Genomic DNA, 18656 nt, shown 5'->3' on the forward strand with positions numbered 1-18656 from the left:
AATGGGTAGAAAATGTGAGTTTTGGAGGTATTCTGCATGAGATTGAAAATAGAAATGGAAGACAGTTTGTGTTTTGTATGAGAATAACAGAATTATGGTGGGCATGAGACATGGAAGAAGCTTAAAGGATTGGTTAAAGAAAATTTTAAGATTGAGGGAATTGCAGGATTGGAAAAGGAGAGAAATAGCCATGACAGATTAGTTAAGTTTGAAAGTGTGTGGATCTTCAAAAAAGTAAAAAGGATCAGAAATGTTTAGAGAGGAATGAGAAGGGAAGATACAAGTAATTAAAGTAAAGTGAAGGTAGTGGAACTGGGTTTTTGACCATTTCAAAACCTATTACTTGAAGATGCCAATAATGAGCATGTCTAATGAGAAAAAGTACCAGACAGATGTTAGTTTGATCTTGTATAGCAGGAACATTGTTTGTATGTAGGCTGTACCTGTTTATAAACATTCACCATTTTCACTGCAAACACTTGATACTGGAAATATGGGAGTCAGTTCTGAAAAATTATAGGTTCCTATTCCCCTTATTATGAAGACTGTAGAGAGTTGATGTGAATCACGTGTGAACCTGATAGTCAGATCTAGTGGTGTTACCACATCTTTATCATATGATGATTTTGCTAAGTCAGCTGTTATTACTTAGTAAAAGTAACTTTTACTTAAATGGTCAGTGATTGTGATTACTTGTCAGATATTTAATTTTGATAAATGTAAGTCTAGTTTAGTACTTTGTAGATTTGGTGCCTGCATGTATTTTCTTCAGTTTTATATTGAAGTTCATTAGGTAACGAAACAGACAAAAGGTAAAGTTAAATAATTACCTTTTGATATTCAAGTTAAATTAAGTATAAAATTAAGAGATAATAGAAATTGAATAGAAATCAATTCAATAGTAAGCAGAATTTTTAGAGAATGTAATATATAGCTAGGTGAAGAGAAATGAACATATATCTTTGAGTTTGCAAGAACTATTCAAATGACATTTAAAAACCTTGTTATATTTAGAATGAAATTAAGTTTTTGTTAGTTTAGTTTTAAAACAAGCTTTAATGGAAATTTGGTGCTTCATTGATAGGTTTTAACCAACTTAATCAGACCTGGTTATGAAATGCCTGTACATTTCTAATATGTGTATTCAACCAATTAAAACCTTTTAAAATAACTAGAATTAGTTATCTGATTAACCTATATTAGTTTGTCATGTGGTTTGTTTTACTAATTGTAAATTATATGATACAAGTCATTTACATATCTTTATTATAAACATTCTCTTTAAGTGACGTAATATTAGTTAGGTTTTGTTTTCTTTTTAAATCAAGAGATTTGAGAAATTTGAATATTATTATTAAAGACACTAAAGAGAAAACTAACAGACAAACATGTATATAACCTATGAACAGCTTTTGAAATTTCTCTAAATCTAAACTACCATTATCTGTGAAACAGGTCTGTATGGTAGATCCTCGAAAAGACGCGGCATGGATGAAATTAAAAACGTCACGTTCAAGTAAGCGGAACTTTGTTTTTACATTATTACCTAGATGTAAGTATCGTAGATTTAAATTTTGTTTTGTTATGTGCCCAAAATCTGATATCATGCAAGCTTTATATGAAGAAATTGTACAATACATAATGTGGTTAAAGTATTTAATGTTAGGATAAAACATCATGAGATGAGAAAACAAACTTACAGATCAAAACGTCACAAACTCTGTTTTGTTATAACAACATAGAATATAAATCTTATATGTTAGCATAAAAATATGTAGTGGTTATAGCCATATGTTTCTAATGTAATTGGTGATGTCAGAGTTTTATTATTTACTGAAACCAGTGTAGTCCAGTAGATAAAAGTAATCATTTTTTAATGATTTATTGGAATTCCCTTTTTTATTTCAGACTGATCAGGTTCATGCCCAGGACAATGTAAGACCTGGAAACAACACTGCAGGTGAGGTGTAACTAGTTTAAACAACTATGTCAGGTAACAGTAAATGCTTGTTAGATAATGTAGCTGTGCTGTTCCTTAAGTAGCTGGAACAATGTGTTTTATGCAATACTTTTAAGAGTGGGGTGAGAAAGCACTTCGTGAAAATAGAATTGTTATCCAGCAAGGAGTAAATTTAAATTGAAACATTTTTTTAGAATTACCTTTGTTTATTATGTAACTTAGAAATACTGACAAATAATTGTAATTTTGTTAGCTAGACGTTAAGATGCATACTAAAGTATACCTCCACCAGAGGGAAATGGTCATATTGAGAATCTGTGTAGTATTGTTCACTCAGAGGTCAAATAGAGGCCTCAACTCTATGTGGGCTCAATCATTATAATTTTGATGCTACTAGTCTTTAATATATATATATATATATGCACATCTTCACAAAATCTGGGGCAACTTCAGTAAGAATTATCAGCCTTTCACATGCAGAAAATCAGATTTCTAGTGAAGTGTTTTTAATAAACTGAAAAATTATTTATCTACTAGTATAGTTTCTGTTGGCCAGTCTGCATGTAAATTGACTTTCATGTTGACATGTAAATAGTTTTATCAGCTCAAAAGATGTTAATCAACCTCATAATCATCAAAACAAAAACTTTGAAATAAGTTTAAATTGCCCTTGTATTCTTTCTAGAATAACTTCAAGTTGTAACAACTCAGTTGTTTATCCTATGTAACTTTATATATCTACTTTTGTTTCATTACCCTTTTGAGCCATGTCTAACTACTATTTTCACCATTATAAGTTGTAAATAACTTGAGGAAGGTGCCTGCGTCACACTAGAATTACATTACCCATGAGATGCTCGCACGTATTCCTCATGAAACGTTTTTTATTATTTTAACTAATCTGACTTTAACCTAAATTTTTTTTTTGTTCTCCTAGTGGGACAGTCATGCATTTATGCATTTAGAACATTAAAATCAATGGTTTGATTCCCCTCATTGGACACAGCAGATAGTCAGATATGGCTTTGTTATATTCAAAAAGAAACTGGCATATTAGTTACTTTTATCAAAGTAAGGAATGCATGTGTGAAAACTTAGGTCTTTTTTGTTGCTTACTGACAGTCACTTAACCCTACTTTTTTATACTAATGGTAGTAATGTACTGAAATTTTACTTACTGAAATAATGCACCAAAGAACATAGAATAATAACATGCAAAAAGCTCAGTGTCCCATAACTACTCTACTGTTTTTCTTTCTAACATAAGAACTTTTGCAACATCATCAAAGTGATTCAATGTTTTCTGTGGTGTTCGTAAAACAATATAGTATTACTTGGTATTTAAACCCTGTCTTTCTATTGGTTATAAATAGTATTAAATGTTAGAGAACTATTAACAAATTCTGAAAGAGAAAATGGTGGCAGGTGGGTGTGGCAAGAAGTGTCTGATTTTCTGTTTGGCTCTGTAACCAAACAAGAATGAAGGCTACAAAAGTTATGGTTTGCCTGAGAAATGACAATTTTATAGTGAGTAATTTGCATTACATTTTGTACTTGCATGAAGGGATGGTGACTAGAAAAGAGTGGATGCCCAGAGAAAGTTTCATTTCCGACACTAGAGGATGTTCAGGATTTTTTGTAAATATTGTATCAAAAAATTAATAGCTTGAAAGTTGTATACTTAATATTTGGATTAGTAACTGTTATTTTATGCTATACTAGTAATTGGTACAACATAAACAGAAGTAGTTTAAGTAAATATTGAAGGTAAGAAACTAAATCTCTTGGTATGCACAATAAAGGGTGCCCATGCAGAAGTATTAACCAAAAAAGTTTATTTTCTCCAATTCATATTAATTATTCTGTGAGACCTTTTGACATTTTATCATATAATTAAAAAAAAAAAAGTTAAATCATGTAATTGGTAAAAACATTTTTTCAGTTATGGATTAAAAATTCATGATTTAATGTTATTTCAATATTTTATGTTCACATTTTCAATATGCCCCCTACCAGCAAACACCCACATCTACCACTTAATGCCTGATCCAAAGATAAAGAATTTCAGAAGAAAGACCTGTTTTAAAAGGAATATAGTTATATTGTATAGATACAAAAAGTTGAGGATTACCAGATGTCATTTTTGAGTTAACCTGTTGGTAGTTTTTGAAAGATTTGCACTGAAGAGAAACTTGTGAATTTGAATGAGTGAGGTAGTGATATAATACAAAAGTTTAAAAACAAAAAGGCTTATATTAGAGTCAGTTATATTATAGGAGTTGTGAAACAAACAAAATAAATACAATTTAGTACAAAAGGAAGTAAATATAAACAGAACATTAAGAGCTAACCTTTGTTTATTGATGCGAGAGATTTTTGTTAATCTACATGGAAGGTTAAAATCTTTATTGTATGTTTTTTAATGTATCTGAACTGCACCACTGACTGAAATAATCATATGAAGAAAAGTTTGAAAAAAGTGACTTATAAGGCTACAAGTATTTTAAAATTAAATGTTTCTGTACATGCAAGAATAATCTTCACTGAAAGTAACTGTACACTGGAATTAGTAGATCTGGATACATAATTGTAGCTTGTTACGTGACTGATATAATAAAGAATGACATTAGTGACTGGTAATTCTTGGTAATCTAAAAGCAATACAGACGAATCTGTCAATTTCTCCAAAACTGTCATAACAGCTTTACTGCAACATTAATTTATTAATTACTGAAAGTGCTCTTATACACGAAATGAGCAGAATGTTTTAAAATTATATTGAATGTTTTGACTTACTGAATATTGTGATAATGATAACTTAATCACTTGAGAATGTTCTGTTGAATTAGCTGTAAACCAGTGGAGCATTCAACAAATTTGTTGTCACTGCACCAGTTAAAAGTTCAAATTTACTGAATATTGTGATAATGATAACTTAATCACTTGAGAATGTTCTGTTGAATTAGCTGTAAACCAGTGGAGCATTCAACAAATTTGTTGTCACTGCACCAGTTAAAAGTTCAAATTTACTGAATATTGTGATAATGATAACTTAATCACTTGAGAATGTTCTGTTGAATTAGCTGTAAACCAGTGGAGCATTCAACAAATTTGTTGTCACTGCACCAGTTAAAAGTTCAAATTTTAATTGTTAATTATATTGTTTTTGTATAGTGCTTTGTGTGTGCTGTTGAACTTAGATGTTTATTAGTAAACAGAGAACCCAAATTTGTTTATTCTCAAACTAAACAAAATTTAATTTTTTTTATGTATTCCTTAATATAAATTTGGTCTGTGTGGAGCCTTATTTCGGCCTCTAATGGATTAACTCTTATTAATCCATTAATAAATAAAGGTTAAAATGAAGCCAGACGTACTAAGTTTCAAGATCTTTTTACTGGAAAAACCATCTACAACTTGTGTTTATCTCTTTCCTGAGACACCCAGTGATAAGTAACTGTCATGATAGAAGTAATAATGTAATATAACCTATTATTGTAAAACATCTGACATAGTTATTCAGCTCAGTAGCAAATAGTTTAAATAAAATATATCAAAAGTACAGTAGAAATAATCCAGAAAACTCAAAAAATACTTTAATTTTTGGGATAAAGTTAAAATAAAGACTTACTAATCATATCTCCTCATATTACATTGTTTTTTGTTTTTAAACTGTTCTTTAGTTTTCATATTTTAAAGTGCAATTCATGAATACAAACCTTTCTTGAATTTGATAAACTTGACTTTCATAAATGTTTGACATTCTTATTTGATTCAATTCTAATAAATTTTTAATATAAAGATGTTGAAATTTCTGTCAACTTTGACATTCTTTGTGAAGTAAAATAGTTTCTCCAGTTATATTTTTTCTTAATAAACAAAGTTACATTTTTTTTTCTGTGCTTTTATTTGTATCATTTTTTGTTTTTGTTGTACTGCAGAAATATTTGTTTCTCTCTTATCCAGAGATAAGATAATTTAAATTAACATTAATTAATAAAAATTACTTTGACTCAAATGAGTTCCAGTGGTCAGTCATCTTAGTAGCTGAGAAAGACTGTACATAAACTGGTAAATCTTAGAAGTGGTAATACCATTATAATGTGCTTCTTTTATAGTCTATTTCTCTTTACAGAAACAATGTCAGAAGCTGTGAAGTTGTTGAAAGGGGAGTATACTGTTAGGGCTATCAATGAACACAACATGGATCAAGGAATCATCTTCTGTAGAACAAAGTTAGACTGTGACAACTTGGAAAAATACCTAATTAGTCAGGATAGAGGTAAGCCTTTCTTCAACCAGGAATGTTCTTGTACACGTTTAAGAATGTTTTTAGTTCTTATTCCACAACTTTTAGAGATTTGGTCTCGAGTCAGATCAGGTAGTTAAAAGTGTACAGAATAGTGGTAGGTCTTACCTTAATCTTGTACTGGATGTTTTCTAGATGCTCACCTATACTCATCTGTCTGGTTGTTTATCTGAATTTTTGTTCACATAAACTATCACTTTACCTTTTTTGTATTAAGATTCCAACCTAGTCCACAAGGCCAGTGTGAATGGTAAAATATACATGTAAAACACTATTGGACAGTGTCTTCATACTAAATATGCTTTAAGACCAAACAATAGCTGAAAACAAACTGTTGATATTTACACATGCACACGTTTTTGGCATTTGATTCACTTTCGTCAGTAAGTGTAGTCATGAAATGTACCATTATACATGCCACTAAAATTTACCTGTTATTTCCTTTGATCCTATCCAAATGTGTGAGCATCTTTGAGGTTAATTACATCCAAAGTTAATTCATTGAAGTTTGTAATGTTTGGTTTGGTTTTTGGAATTTCGCACAAAGCTACTCGAGGGCTATCTCTGCTAGCTGTCACTAATTTAGCAGTGTAAGACTAGAGGGAAGGCAGCTAGTCATCTCCACCCACTGCCAACTCTTGGGCTACTCTTTTACCAACGAATAGTGGGATTGACCGTATCGTTATAATACCCCCACGGCTGGGAGGGCGAGCATATTTGGTGCAAACCCGCGACCCTCAGATTATGAAACGCACGCCTTAACGCGCTAGGCCATGCCGGGCCTGTTTGTAATGTTAGAAATGTATAAACGTTTCTATTCAAATGTCACAATTGTAGCTCCCAAAGCTTAGTGTTCTGACTGTATTGACCAAACAATATTGTCTTGTCTTTTGACATGTTGAAAGTTCGATTGGCAACAACATTTGAAGATTCATTAGTGCTTTTGTAGAAACATGTATTGTTGATTCTAGAGCTGAAGAAACTTCTACAAAGTTAGAACAGGTGGGGCTTGTGCAATACACATTTAACAATATATAAATTGCATACATTTCTAAATGTATGTTAAACAGAAACAAGCGTAGATCTTAAAGTAATATTAAATCTGTTACAATCTAACTCTTTCAATTTGTAAATGAAATATACTTTGGAACCGTTATTTTAACACTGCAGTGTAATTGGCATAGAATAATTAAATGTGGTGTCTGTTTTAGTAAACTTTCATCTAGTAATTATTTGTATCCATTTTAGTTTGCTTTACAGTAATTTAGTTTTTCAACTTGGATTTATTCGTATGTGAGAGGAGATTGAAAACACACCATACACGAAAATGATCACTATCTGAGTTATATACAGCTTGAAAGTTAATAAATTTTTTGGTTCGTGTTACATGAACACAAACAAAGATTCTATGTATCACTATTATTACAAGCATAAGACGTTTGTTTATGGCATAGCATTGTTCAATGGTACAGCATTTGTGTTATCTAGAAATCCCAGAAAGCGTCTACCGTTTCGATTTGTTACTCTTCATTAAAAAAAAAACAAAAAAACTGTTTAGTGTAAAAATTACCAATAAAAACTGAATTTTACATGCAAAAACGGCTCGTTTGGGTTGAGAAAATTTTAACGTAGAGGAGCGAACAATGTTTCGACCTTCTTCAGTCATCATCAGGTTCACAAAGAAAGAGGTAACTGACCTGAAGCTAACCACATGTTTGAAAGAAGTTGTTTAACTGAGTGTCGGAATGTAGAGGGCTTGCTTAGGTGTTTGAATATATAATTTTATATTATTGACTTTATTATTTATTATATTATTTTTAATATAGGTATAAAGGTGTTCCTTTGTATTGGTTTATTTTGGACTTGAGTTGTTGTATAAATAAGCCTTCTTTAATTTTGTGTTTATGTTTGTTTCTTTATTTAGTATTGGAGTGTTTTCTATGGTTATGTTGTGTTTATTTGACTTGCAGTGTTTAAAAACGTGTGAACACCTTTATACCTATATTAAAAATAATATAATAAATAATAATAATAAAACAATATAAAATTATATATTCAAACATCTAAGCCTGCCCTCTACATTCCGACACTCAGTTACACAACCCCTTTTAAGCATGTGGTCAGCTTCTGGTCGGTTACCTCTTTCTTTCTTTCTTTGTGAACCTGATGATGGCCAAAGAAGATTGAAACGTTGTTCGCACCTCTACGTAAAAAAATTTTCTCAACCCAAACAAGCCGTTTTTACATATATATTTCTATACAAGTGGGTTTTCTCAACATTACTGATTATCATTTCATCACGGCAATTGTACGAGCAGTATAAATCTGTTTTCTTTGTGTATTTGTACTTATCTGTTACCATTATGTTTGAACTAGCATACATTACACCATTATTAACAGTACACGCTCATACGATCGTTGAGAAACTAAGAAATTTAAATCAAAGAATTATCAGTAGAAGAAATGACATCTATTTCATTCAACAATGTTGAAAAGAACTTAACCCCTAATTTTGTATAGGTAAAACTATCAAAAAATTAGTTCATATACAAACATTATCCAAAATTTACAGACAAAAACTACTTAAAGTTATTTTGAACATGAAATACAAAGAACTACATGACTTACAAAAACAAAAAATGAACCTAGACCATCAACTGGAATGTTGCATCAAACCGCAGACTTGTACAATGAAACATAAACCAAATCAACACTAGGAATGACAGAGACAAAAAGATCTGCCACAACAAAAAAACTAGAAAAACTAAGATGCAAACAGCAGAAAAGACACCACAACAAACCGTTTACTAACCTCATAATTAACAGATCCAACTGACAATTAAACACAGATGAGATACATCTACTTCACAAAGGACTCAACTTTGCAATAGCACCTAGGTACATTCCAACTTTAAAAATCAAAACATGTTTAGAAGATCTCACCAGGAGACTTGTGTTACTTTCCACAGAAAACAAAAACAAGAAAACAACCAACAGAAAGAAGACAACTCAGACAATTTTATTGCCATCCAACAGTCAAACTTCCCAGGTAAAATTAAAAATTTGTATTTTTCAGAAACACCTGAAAACATCTTAAACGATTTTTTCAAAGAATTTTCTCACAAAACCATCAACATAATTTCACAAAACAAAGTTAAAAATAATCTTACAAAGAGAGACATTAATTCTATTAAAAACCTAAAACAAGACAAAAACATAATTCTAAAAGCAGATAAAGGAAACACTATAGTCATAATGAACATGAATGAATGCATCCAAAAAATAAAGAACATCCTATCAGACACTAACAAATTTAAACCAATACACACAAATCCAACAAAGACACACGAGACACAACTGAACAAATTACTAATACAAATGAAAAAAAAGCCAACAGAATTTCACAAACACTTTATTCCTACCTACATAAAACTGACTCACGCACACCGCAAATATACGGCATCCCCAAACCTCAAACCAGATTGTCCATTATGACCAATAATGTCCAAATATGAATTGTTTTATTACAATCTTGGTAAATACATAGCATGGGCATTCTCTAAATATGTAACATCAGCCAACTCATTCATCAAAGACTCTTAATTTCAAGTCTAATCATAAAGCCTTAATGACCAGTTTCGATGTTATATCTCTCTTTACAGAAGTTCCAACCACTGAAGCCTGCAAGATAGCCTAAGAACTCTATATCCGAGACCCTAACCCATCAATTGACATTCCCAGCAACCAATTAGCAACCCTCATAGAATTCACCACAATGAAGACAAACTTCATGTTTAACAACCACAACTATATACAAACAAATGGTTTAAGCATGGGCAACCCAGTATCACCAGTTCTAGCCAGTATTTTTATGACACAAGCAATTAACACAGCATTACATCCACCATTACTAGTACAGATATGTAGATGACTGTTGCAGGATTCACTTCTGCAGAACACACACTTAATTTTTTCAATCACATTAATTCTATACATCCCAACATTAATTTTGCATATGAACAAGAAGAAAGCAATCAAATATCATTTCTTAACCTGAAAATTACAAGAACCGATACACAATTTAAAATCGAAATCCACTGGAAAAATCACCCATACTGGACTATACATTTTTTGGGACATGAAACAAAACAAATTCAACATACAAAGAAACCAAATAAACACAGCCATAAAACTATACTCTCCAGATAAAATTAACGATGAATTAAACAAAATAAAACAATACTTCATCAACATCAATAAGTTTCCTCAACAAACCATAGAAAACATTATATGCACACACGTAGACAGAAAACAAAATCAACCAACAAAAGTAAATATATCTTACGAATCAAAAAATCTCAACCATATACTGCTGCATACCATATATTCCTGACATCAACAGAAAAATAACCAACATTTGGCAAAAACTAGTAACAAAATATGACATTCCAGTTAATACCAAATTTATTCAAAAACCAGGCACAAAACTGAGGTCTATACTATGTAAAAACTACACTGACAAACACCACACCAACATTATTTATAAAATACAATTTGATAACTGCCACGACTTCTATATTGGAGAAACAAGTAGAAAAGTGGAAACCAAATTCAAAGACCATAAAAAGTCACCTTCACACGTTTTCGAACACTGCAAGTCAAATGAACACAACATTACCATAGAAAACACTCAAATACTAAATAAACAAACATAAACAAATGCAAAATTAAAGAAGCCTTACTTGTACAACAACTTAGCCCAAAATAAACCAATACAAAGGAACACCTTTACACCTATATTAAAAATAATATAATAAATAAATCAATAATGTAAATTTATATACGCGAAAACGGCTCGTTTGGGTTGAGAAAATATTTTACACAGATGACCGAAGAAGGTCGAAACGTTGTTCGCTCTTCTATGTAAAATATTTTCTCAACCCAACGAGCCGTTTTTGCATATATATTTCTCCTACAAGTGGGTTTTCTCGACATCACTGATTAATGTAAATTTATATATTCAAACATCTAAACATGCCCTCCACATTCAGACACTCAGTTACACAACCCCTTTCAAACATGTGGTCAGCTTCTGGTCAGTTACCTCTTTCTTTGTGAACCTGACTGACTGAAGGTCAAAAAGTTGTTCGCTTTTTTACGTAAAAAATTTTCTTAACCCAAATGAGCTGTTTTTACATAAATATTTTTATCTACAAGTAGGTTTTCTCAACATCATTGATTATGTTTCAGACTTGCATTTCTGTTCACCTCTCTGAGAAGATACAATGCTGTAAATACGTGTATCAGTTTGGTTTGAATATTTTTATAAATCCCAAAATTTGGCTTTCTATTGCAACTACAATCCTTTGAAAATATAACTAGCTGTGTCTTGTTTCTCTTTTGGTTTACCTTCTCTATTAACAGTCTTATTACTACAACAGTATGTTGCTATATTTTTGTGATGTCACACCATGTGGTTGCCAATGAAGATATAGCTAGAATGAATAAAGTGGTGTGTGAAGTAGAATACTCTTTTCTATGGAAGTAAAAAGATCCAACTTTTCTAGGGATGAACAACTAAATTAAATAGGAGGTTTAAAAGACAAAGAAAAACCTTAAATCTGGAAATTTATTTAGACATTTTTTTTATTATTGAATATGTTTTTATGTAAAATTGCGAGTTTGAAAGCAACACAATTTTTCTGTGTCATGACATCAGGTAGTTTTTCTTTAGGTTTTAGAGGTATAGTAGGTGACAATCCAGTAACTCAAATTTCCTATTTTCAATTGATCCTGTTAAATTGTCTTTCATCTTTCAGAAACTAGAGCACAGTCAGTTTTAAAACTGCTATGAATGTGTTATACATGTGAAAAATTAACTTATGTTTATTTCATGAGGTATGGGTTATATTTTCAGAAAACAGGAACAGGAATAGTAAATATTCTTGTGTTTGTCTTCATGGGGACAGGAAGCCACAGGAAAGGAAAGCTAATCTCCAGAAGTTCAAGGTAGTTTGTTTGGTTATTAAAAGTTATGTTTAGTTTTAAACTTATCTGTACAAGTAAACTCAGTGAGCACGTTATGGTTATCCTGATCATAGAAATTTATCAGGAAAGTTATTTAAATTGAAGGATATACATCGTTTTATATATAACTGACTTTGAACTTGTAAAAGGTGCATCTATATACATATACGAAATTTCAGTAGTCAATATACCATATTTGTAATTTTTTTCAGAACAAGGAGGTGAAATTTCTCATCTGTACTGATGTTGCAGCTAGAGGTATAGATGTGTCGGGGGTTCCTTTTGGTAAGGTGAAAAACATTACCTCAGTATCTATCTCACCATGTTTTCAGAAGTCATAAGTTTAGTTATAAAATTTGGAAAAAGATTTATTTCTCTTGTTGTTCTTATTGAATGTCATAGTTTGTTATGTCCACTCCATAATGCATGACATTTTTTCAATTCTTCAAATCCAGTGTATTGATTTGTTATTTCTGTGGGGAAGTAATTACATGCTAATTCGACTGTTGACCTCACTGGATGAATGAGTTGAACTCTGTAGTTTGAATTAACAACTAAACTGCTTAATACACAAAGTTTATTCAAAGGAATTTCATTGAAGCAAATTTATATCAGTAATATAAAAAAGTTGGAGGCTTGTATTAACTTTTTTCTAATTTCACTAGACTTTGTTATGACAATAGTTTTACAGAAGATTGGACTGGCTCACTAAAGACTTTTTATTAATTTAAGGACAATATTTAGTAACAAATACTTTGGAAATCACATTTTTTGTTTACAACAGACTGGTAATAATAAAAGGTTTCTGGGTATCATGATGCATGTAATACATTTATTTACAGTATGTTAATTTACATGATTGTTATGAGATGTGTTGTGTCAGATTATCAGCTAACATGCATTTTATAATAGTTTAATAAGGTTTTGAAGAAAACTGTAAAAGGTTGTGAGATGCACACATTGACTAAGTTGATGGGTTAAATCAGTAACTGAATATTCCAGTTTAATATAGTTAAAATTTATCATTATTTGTCTTTGAAGTATTCCCAATTTTTAGTTTGTTCAATTTTCATAATTATTTTTAAATTGTCAATTAAAAATTGTGGTTGTGATTCATTGATTTGTTTTTTGTGTTTAAGTCATTAACGTGACGCTGCCTGATGAAAAATCGAATTACGTCCACAGGATTGGACGTGTTGGGAGAGCTGAAAGGTATACACGATTCTGTATGTTTCTCATTACTTAACCCTTTAATGCCTGATAATCTGAACTTCTCAAGTAGTTGTTTCTTTGTTTGACTTTAAAGTACTTTAAATTATAAGAAGTTTTTTGGACCAGTCTATAAATTTTAGGTGATGTTTTGTTAGGAAAATAAACTATTATGTGACACTTGTTTGTTTATTGTATTAAACCAAATTATGTCATTTCAAAATAAATGCCTCTTTGTGCTTGTATTATTTGTGTGTTCATCTGTGTTGGGAGAATTCTTTAACATTCTTCTATTCCACTGTGATAAGATATTTTACTAACACACCTAGTAAACATGAAAATAAAAAAATTGATTTCATAGCCATTTTAGCTACTCATATAGTTAATAAAGCTGTTGCATTATTGTAATATGTGGCTCTCTACCAGTTCATATGCTTCCACACAGCTATCATAACAGTTGTCTTGCTGGCTTCTTTCTTAACTTCCAATAGTTTCAAGTGGTGTCTGTAATATTATTAAATTCGTTGTCACATAAACTGGGTACTGGATAAAAGTAAAAGTATCAGAAATTGACTCCAGTTTGGTTCTTTATACACATTGTTTTTGGTGATGTTGAAGTAAGAGTGTTTTATAGATTAAGACCAAACATACAAGTTGTATGATCTTTACAATATAGTTGTAAGAGTGTATGTTTTCAGGGCTGTTAGAAAATATCTGGTTTACATTATGGGTATTAGTGGGGGTTATGTTAACAATGAAACAACATATGCATTTCAAACATTCATATTTAGTGGTTTTATTACTTAAGCTTAAAAGATATTAACATGTATGAGTTGAACATTGAATATATTTCTGTACTTATATCACTGTGTGGTAATGGGAAGTTGATTTGCATCAATTAAGGATGGTTTATCAGTTTTTAGTAAGAGAAACTGTAATAAATATTATGACAGAAGTGAGGCTAAACTTGTTTTGATGGACGTTGTTTTATGTCCAGTTTATGATAATTGAGATGGATGTTACATATACAAACATTTAGCTGCCATGAAGCATGTATGGAAAAAGGTTTGTGGATGTGTATTAACAGAATGCAGAACTTTGCATGCCCTCTCTTGATACTAGCTTGGTTAAGTGTCAGCTTATAAGATTCAGTAAAACCATTTAATTTTGGAAAGAAAGAAGCTAGTATATCTAATAATGTTGATTGAGCTTGTTTAAGTTGATTTGATCAGACTAGTAAAGTATGTGTTGTCAATGATATAGGTATATAATGTTTTTTACAGAATGGGACTGGCTCTCTCATTTGTCTCTGCTGTTCCAGAGAAAGTAAGCTAGTTTACTTTTCTTTATTTAAATCTAATTTTTTGTAAACTTATATTTTAAACTCTAGAGTTTGTTCTTGTCTTACCTGGCTTTGTACTATATGTAACTATATATGTTGCCTGGTGGCAGTTTGTGTATGTCATAAACAAATATAATAACATCTATTTTCTTGGTTAATCCTTGTGAAACTGTACTCTTTTCTCTCTTACACAGATATAAATGATTTATAATCTCATGTAGGCATAATAGGAGCAAAATTTTGTAAGTACTTAGTACCAGAATGTACGTTATCTGCTTTTCATCCAACCAGCATGCCTTCCATCATCCTCGCAGAAGGTACTCACCATAGAATCTAAGTAATCATTAAATATTCTGTAACTAAGCCAAAACTTGCAATAAAAAACATTTTGGTTGTTGTTTATAATGAGACCATATATAAATTACTTAACAGCTTTATCAGTCATCTTTAAACTAATGATTAGTCTTATTTAGTTACGAGATTTGTATGTTTGGCCCAGAAACAATAGGTATATCCAATTAAATCAATAGACTAGTCTCGTCTGGCTGTAGGACTTAGTAACAATAAGTGCATCCAAATGATGTTTTATTTGCTGATGCACTGTGATCAGTACCTCTCCTTGAAAGTAATGCATAAATGTCTTTTTATCATTAAACAAAAAGCTGGATTACGATTATAATTACAAAATTTTACATGCACGAGTGCATGCCCACACTTTAAAATCATCAGTATTTGTAGTTTTTGTTTATTTAACCAAAAATAGCTAAACCCTGGCTTTTTGATATTTAAATTTTCTAAAAAAATATTTAATGCAAAGTTTTACTTTCAGAACAGTGTCAAGGAAAACTTCCCATTTTGTTAAACCCTTTCACTTAAACTGTTGACACCTTTAAAGACACTTGAATTATACTGTTAGAAAGTCACATGGAGAACTTCATTTTGTCAACAGGCATAAGTTCATTTATATTGTCCATGTCTACAAACCAACTGATATAAAGCCATTTACATGGGAAATTGTTACATTTTTGTCTTATTAACAGGTTTGGTACCATTCAAATTGTTCCAGTAAGGGTAGAAATTGTTGGAACACAAATCTCACTGATTATGGTGGCTGCTGTATTTGGTATAATGAACCTCAGGTAACAGAAAATTTATTATCCACTTTGTTAATCCATGACAGTTGTTAAAGGTCTAATTACAGAATTATAAACTACATGTATGTAGCTGATAACCTCTTCAGGTGTTCATCTGCATTATGAGTTAATATTGGTTGTATGTCAAATGTCCACACATGTGCACACACATATTTATGATATTTAAGATAATAGAAAAAAACCTTCAATGGATAATAGCACAGTAACTAATGAAAACTTCACCCTATCTCCTAAAAAAAGTATATTTTACTTTACATATTAATGAGAGTTGGTAGAGAAACTAAAATTACAAATGTACAATTATTTATAAACTTAATTAACTGGTTCCAGTGGAACATATTTCATGTTTAAACCTAAAACATTTTTGTGTTTTCAGTAGCTTTGAATGTTCTAGAAATGTCTGCTCACGCGTAAGAACTGTTCTACAGCTTGTTTTGCAACGTTGCCAATATACTTTGAAGAGAAGAGGATAACGATGTATCTCCAGGATAGTTGGTTTTGGTATTAACACTTGTACTAATAAAGCAGAACAATGTTTGCAACTCTTTGTTAACCTGAAGACTACCTGAGGTCAAACAAATTCTCTGCCTTATTAATAAGTGTTAATACCCATACCAGCCATTCTGATACATTTTTATTTCGTTTGGGTTATCATCACAAAAGTGGATAACATGCTAGCTTTTATCAAGATTTTTTTTTCTATTATTTGTGTGATAAATCATGCATTTTTGATGGCTAAATGCAATGAAAATATTCTAAAGTAGTAACTTGGGTATGTTAAGTGAACAAGGAATAATTTGTGGTATGTATTTTTTTTAATTTGCAGTACTTAGCTGATATAGAGGATCACCTGAATGTTTCCATCAGCCAAATAGAACCTGATATGAAAGTACCAGTAAATGAATTTGATGGAAAAGTTGCATATGGAGAGAAGAGGAGGGAAACAGGTTAGATTTATTTTGTATCTTTACATATATTACTGCTTTTTAATTCCATAAAATTAAATATTGATATAGTTAGACCACTATTAATTGTCGTGACACGTTACACTCATATCTGGTCACTCTGCTTGGGCCAAACAAAGTACTGGGAGTGGGAAGACTTTACCATCATGATGTATGGATAACCAGCATGTTGAGCAAACTGGTTATGGTGGTTAAGGCAAATTCTTAAGTTGACTCTAGCATGCCCTTTTGGCCAGCTGTTACACGACTGTATAGATTTTATCTTAAAAACACCCTTAAGACCATTACCAGTTGATTGTGACTTTAAAACATAACTGAATAGTACATTGATAAAGATACTAGTTTAAAGTCAACCAGTCAAAAGTAGAAAAACTACTATTTTGGCATTGATTAATTGGTTTATTTCAAAGTGAAACCTGAAATATTAGACCCTTGAAAACCATTGATGTAAATATCTGTTTGGAGGAAAATTGTTGACAATTTTACTAGTAAACAGTTCATCACTTAAAGATTTTGAATGGATTATCTAATTTATAACCTTAATTCTTTTCTAGGGTTTGGTTACTAGCAGATATTATCTGATTATTCAATTACTAAATCTGTAATGGTCATTTTCTATATTTCTGTTCAAAATGTTTGTGTTTTGTTATAACATATTTCCTGTGTCTTAACGATAATATATCCAAATTTAATTGGATGTTTTAATCTTAACCATTTTATCTTCAACATAGGGTCCAACTACCAAACTCATACAGCTCAACTGGAATCCACAGTCAAAGAGTTGGCTGCACTAGAAGCTAATGCCCAGAAAATTTTCCTTAATCGCTATTATGGCAAAATGAATCTGGGAAATTATATTAAATGATTTAAAGCTGAGTCAAAGGTTTTGTCTGGCATATATTTAAGGAAAAGTTTGTTTTTCTGTTAAGTTTTTCATTTCAATATGTAGTCTTGCAACAAAATAAAAATTATTAGCATGTGATTCATTTTGTGTACAGTACACTTCTTACATCTTATGGAAATCTTTTGATGTGCAGGTTTTATTGTTCATAACTGTCTTCAATCTTTATTGAAACATACCATTGTTTTAATTATTCAAAAACATGGTACAATTACAATGTAAGTCAATATTATTTTACAATCTTTTAGATTTAGCTTACAACTTTTTCTATGGTTATTTCTCTGTAAAAAACAATATTTTCAAAATATTCAATACCTATTTGTTTTTTTAACAATATTGATATATAAGATTCACAGGTTTAGTACCCAAGACAGAGTTGGATCTTACAGTTTAAAGTATGTCATAATTGTTCGTACAGTACACTTTGTCTATACGCATGGAATATTGTTATATCTTGTACCCTTCTGAAATTCATAGTCAAGCAGTTTGCTTCAACTTCACAACACTCAGTCTCTTGACCTAAAACTATATAATTGGATCTTTGAGTGAGCGTGTGTTATCTACAAAACTCAAAACATTTATTGGTTTGAAAGTAACAAAATGGTCTCTGTAACTAATAACAAAGTTTGTTTTTCTTGATATTTTACAGGATTGATTTTGAAGTTAAACACTTCTAGGGCAAAAGCCCCAACTTACCATTTGTATTTCAAATGCATGCCTTTATAAGGTGTTGATTGTGTTTAAGGAACTGTTAATATAAAACACAAGAGGCCATTCCAAGTTTCATCT

The 18656-nt window shown here is 30.9% G+C and overlaps 1 protein-coding gene across 1 annotated transcript in view; it reads left to right on the forward strand.

The window, feature by feature from the left end:
* Window positions 1–17948, forward strand: part of LOC143238240 (ATP-dependent RNA helicase Ddx1-like) — a 54410-nt gene extending 36462 nt beyond the window's left edge. Inside the window, 11 exon segments of the mRNA XM_076478297.1 lie at window positions 1456–1500; window positions 1502–1516; window positions 1909–1960; window positions 6096–6242; window positions 12187–12278; window positions 12509–12581; window positions 13436–13508; window positions 14789–14831; window positions 15888–15986; window positions 16828–16948; window positions 17698–17948. Coding sequence (XP_076334412.1) covers window positions 1456–1500; window positions 1502–1516; window positions 1909–1960; window positions 6096–6242; window positions 12187–12278; window positions 12509–12581; window positions 13436–13508; window positions 14789–14831; window positions 15888–15986; window positions 16828–16948; window positions 17698–17831 — 894 coding nt within the window. The 3' untranslated portion in view covers window positions 17832–17948.
* The last annotated feature ends 708 nt before the right edge of the window (window positions 17949–18656 follow it).

The sequence above is a fragment of the Tachypleus tridentatus genome, chromosome 13, assembly GCF_004210375.1.
Source record: "Tachypleus tridentatus isolate NWPU-2018 chromosome 13, ASM421037v1, whole genome shotgun sequence".
Classification (NCBI taxonomy): Eukaryota; Metazoa; Arthropoda; class Merostomata; order Xiphosura; family Limulidae; genus Tachypleus; species Tachypleus tridentatus.